Below are 2749 nucleotides of genomic sequence, written 5' to 3'. Positions count from 1 at the left end.
ATATTAATATAATAGTTAGGGTAATGGTTAGGTTAGGATTAGGGTTAGGGTTAGAGAGAGGGTTTAGGTTAGGCACATTGGTTTTATTGGACGCCATGTTCTCTTCCTTGGGCCGGAAAAATAAAAAAAACAAAAAATCCACAATCCGTCGCACAGCCTGGTCGGGCTAACCCTAACCCTAACCCTAACCTATTATATTTATATTGATGTCAATGACATTGGTTTTATTGGGACCCATCCATGTTCTCTATCCTTGAACTGCAGTGACTGCCGCAGGCGGGGCCTACGGCAGTCACTGTACGCGGGCTATGCCTGCGGCAGTCACTGTACGCGGGCTATGCCTAGGCTATAGAGTATAGTACTAGAGCTAGCCTAAATCTAGCTCCAAGAAACGGTATTGCTAGGGTTTGAATACCCGGTGTATACCGGTGTATACCGGTGAATACCGGTGAATACCGGTGTATTGACGTTAGTCACACAGCCTGGTCGGGTTAGCCTAAATCATGAACTAATAGTAAAACATTTATTTTAGCATACACGCAAACATGATACAATAATTAATGCTATTACAAATGTATTAGATTTAGATTAGATTAAATTTGTGTTTTAATATTTATGTTTTCTAATTTAGGGCCTTTTATATGGTATGCTATACTATAGGCCTAGGCCCCGCACTAGTTTAAGCAGGCAGCACACTTCACCATTTTCGTTGCTTGTACAGGCGATTTTCGTGGTCGGCAATGTGCTGTTGACGGCAATGTTTGTTGCCAGATGTTGTAGCTTTAACCCATTCATATACAGTTATCAAATAAATAAAATATATAAATTTTATCAACATTTCTGTTACTTAGGCCTAGGGGCCCTATATTTGTATAGATTTATGTCCAGATAGATGTATGTATAGATAGATAGATGTATAGATAGATAGATTTGTGAAGTTGGGACACTTCACTTATGGCCATCGCCTTGAGTACTCTGTTGCTGTATTCGGGAGCTTTGATGTCAAAAAGACAAGGCCTCTCACTCCATAAATCTATTAATTCTGCTTCTAACTCGGTGGTCCAAGTCGATAAAATTGGGCCCGCCATTTTTAAATCATGTGACGGCAGCGCTAATTTTGATTGGTCTGCGAGTGATTTTGTTGCCGACTGCCGTGGTGGCTTGGCGCACACTTCACCACAAGTTGCCACCACGAACAATTTTCGTGGTGAGAAATCAAACCGGTTTGATTCTCGGCAACTCGTGGTCACCACTAAATTTCCGTGGTGAGTGGTCGTTGCCGGCCCCCGCACACTTGGCCATCTTTGTGGCGACCACGAAAATTGCCTGTATGAGCAACGAAAATGGTGAAGTGTACTGCCTGCTTTAATCCGACCTTCATATAATCTGACGCTATAAGCATGCTGCAGAGCACGTGTCTGAGTAATAGTATGTATGATGGCATGCAAAACTCCACATAATCCTGCAATGAGGGTTGTATGTATGTATGTGTGTGTGCATCATTTCGATATATATATTAGCAATATTGAACAGTGATAGAACATGGTACACGATGTAAATCACAGATACACATGCATGGGTCTCTTTCAGATTTGCCAGTCCATAATGATGGGCTATAGAAATAATCAGATCGAAATGCTTTCTCTTCTCACCGCTACACAATTTATATTACAGACCGGTAGGAACGTGGCCCTGTACGAACACTACTCGACCCGAACTTGAAATGCCCAGCCAAAAAATGGAGACCGACAGTGTCGCGACGTCCGCGGTAACGTATTTAAAACGGGAGGAGCTGCTTCCCGATTGCACCGCCGTCCGGATGGTTCCCGGGACGACTCCCATGTTCGGCGGCCCGTATCTAAGCTCCGGCATCACGATGCTGCCATTCCGTCTCCCCGAATGCCGCATCCAACCGTCGGCGTGCACGATGAAGAGGGCGCCACACGGCGCGGCGGACAGCGACGACGATGAGCAGTACCGGCTGAAGAGGAATCGGAACAACGAGGCGGCGCGCAAGTCGCGCGTGAAGAAGCGAATCCACACGGAGTACGTCGAGTATCTGGTGAAGCAGCTGTCGAGCGAAAACTCACAGCTGAGATCGAGAATCGTCGAGCTCGAGGGAACCGTGACGCGGCTAGCCAGCGAGCACCAGACAGCTAACGAGCGACAGACAATTAACAAGAGACGGACAGCTAACGAGCGACAGACAGCCAGCGAGCGACAGGAAATTAACAAGCAACAGACATTTAACGATCGCCAGACAGCTAACGAGCGACAGACAGCTAACGTATTGGGTCTTTAGATTATGGATGTGCCATGAATGATAAAAATGGTAGGTCAGTGCTGAAACAAAAAAAGTTTTTCACTCTGTCCATTAGGCCATGTCCTCAGAAAATGTCTGATATCTGACCTTTCCCCCACTGCCCTTTGACCTGTGACCTCCAATTTCGCACTGGTGATAGGTTTCCTGCACATCACACTATACACCAAATATTAAGAGCATAGGTCGAGCCATTAAGATTTGTGCCGCAATTCCGTATTTCCTCCTATACCTTAAGTTAAGGGGGAAATATTCCCCCTCCGTTTACATATCTTGACCTTTGACCCTTAACCCCCCAAATTTGTCATTCTGAGTCCTTTTCACGATCCCCCCCCCCCGACGTCCTGAATATCGTGACCGTACGTCGAGCGGTTAAGATTTGTGCCCACCTGTTGACGGACGGACGGACGGACGCACGATCATGCGATT

The 2749-nt window shown here is 46.0% G+C and overlaps 1 protein-coding gene across 1 annotated transcript in view; it reads left to right on the top strand.

Annotated features, from left to right (window-relative positions):
* The window catches only part of LOC106811078 (CCAAT/enhancer-binding protein gamma-like), a 4037-nt gene extending 1735 nt beyond the window's left edge, over positions 1-2302 (top strand). The window contains exon 2 of the mRNA XM_014814606.1: positions 1675-2302. Within this exon, the coding sequence (XP_014670092.1) occupies positions 1724-2302 (579 nt within the window). The 5' untranslated portion in view covers positions 1675-1723. The remainder of the gene's footprint in view (positions 1-1674) is intronic.
* The last annotated feature ends 447 nt before the right edge of the window (positions 2303-2749 follow it).

Source organism: Priapulus caudatus, unplaced genomic scaffold, assembly GCF_000485595.1.
Source record: "Priapulus caudatus unplaced genomic scaffold, Priapulus_caudatus-5.0.1 Scaffold18, whole genome shotgun sequence".
NCBI lineage: Eukaryota > Metazoa > Priapulida > Priapulimorpha > Priapulimorphida > Priapulidae > Priapulus > Priapulus caudatus.
This window is presented reverse-complemented; position numbering and strand designations above follow the sequence as displayed.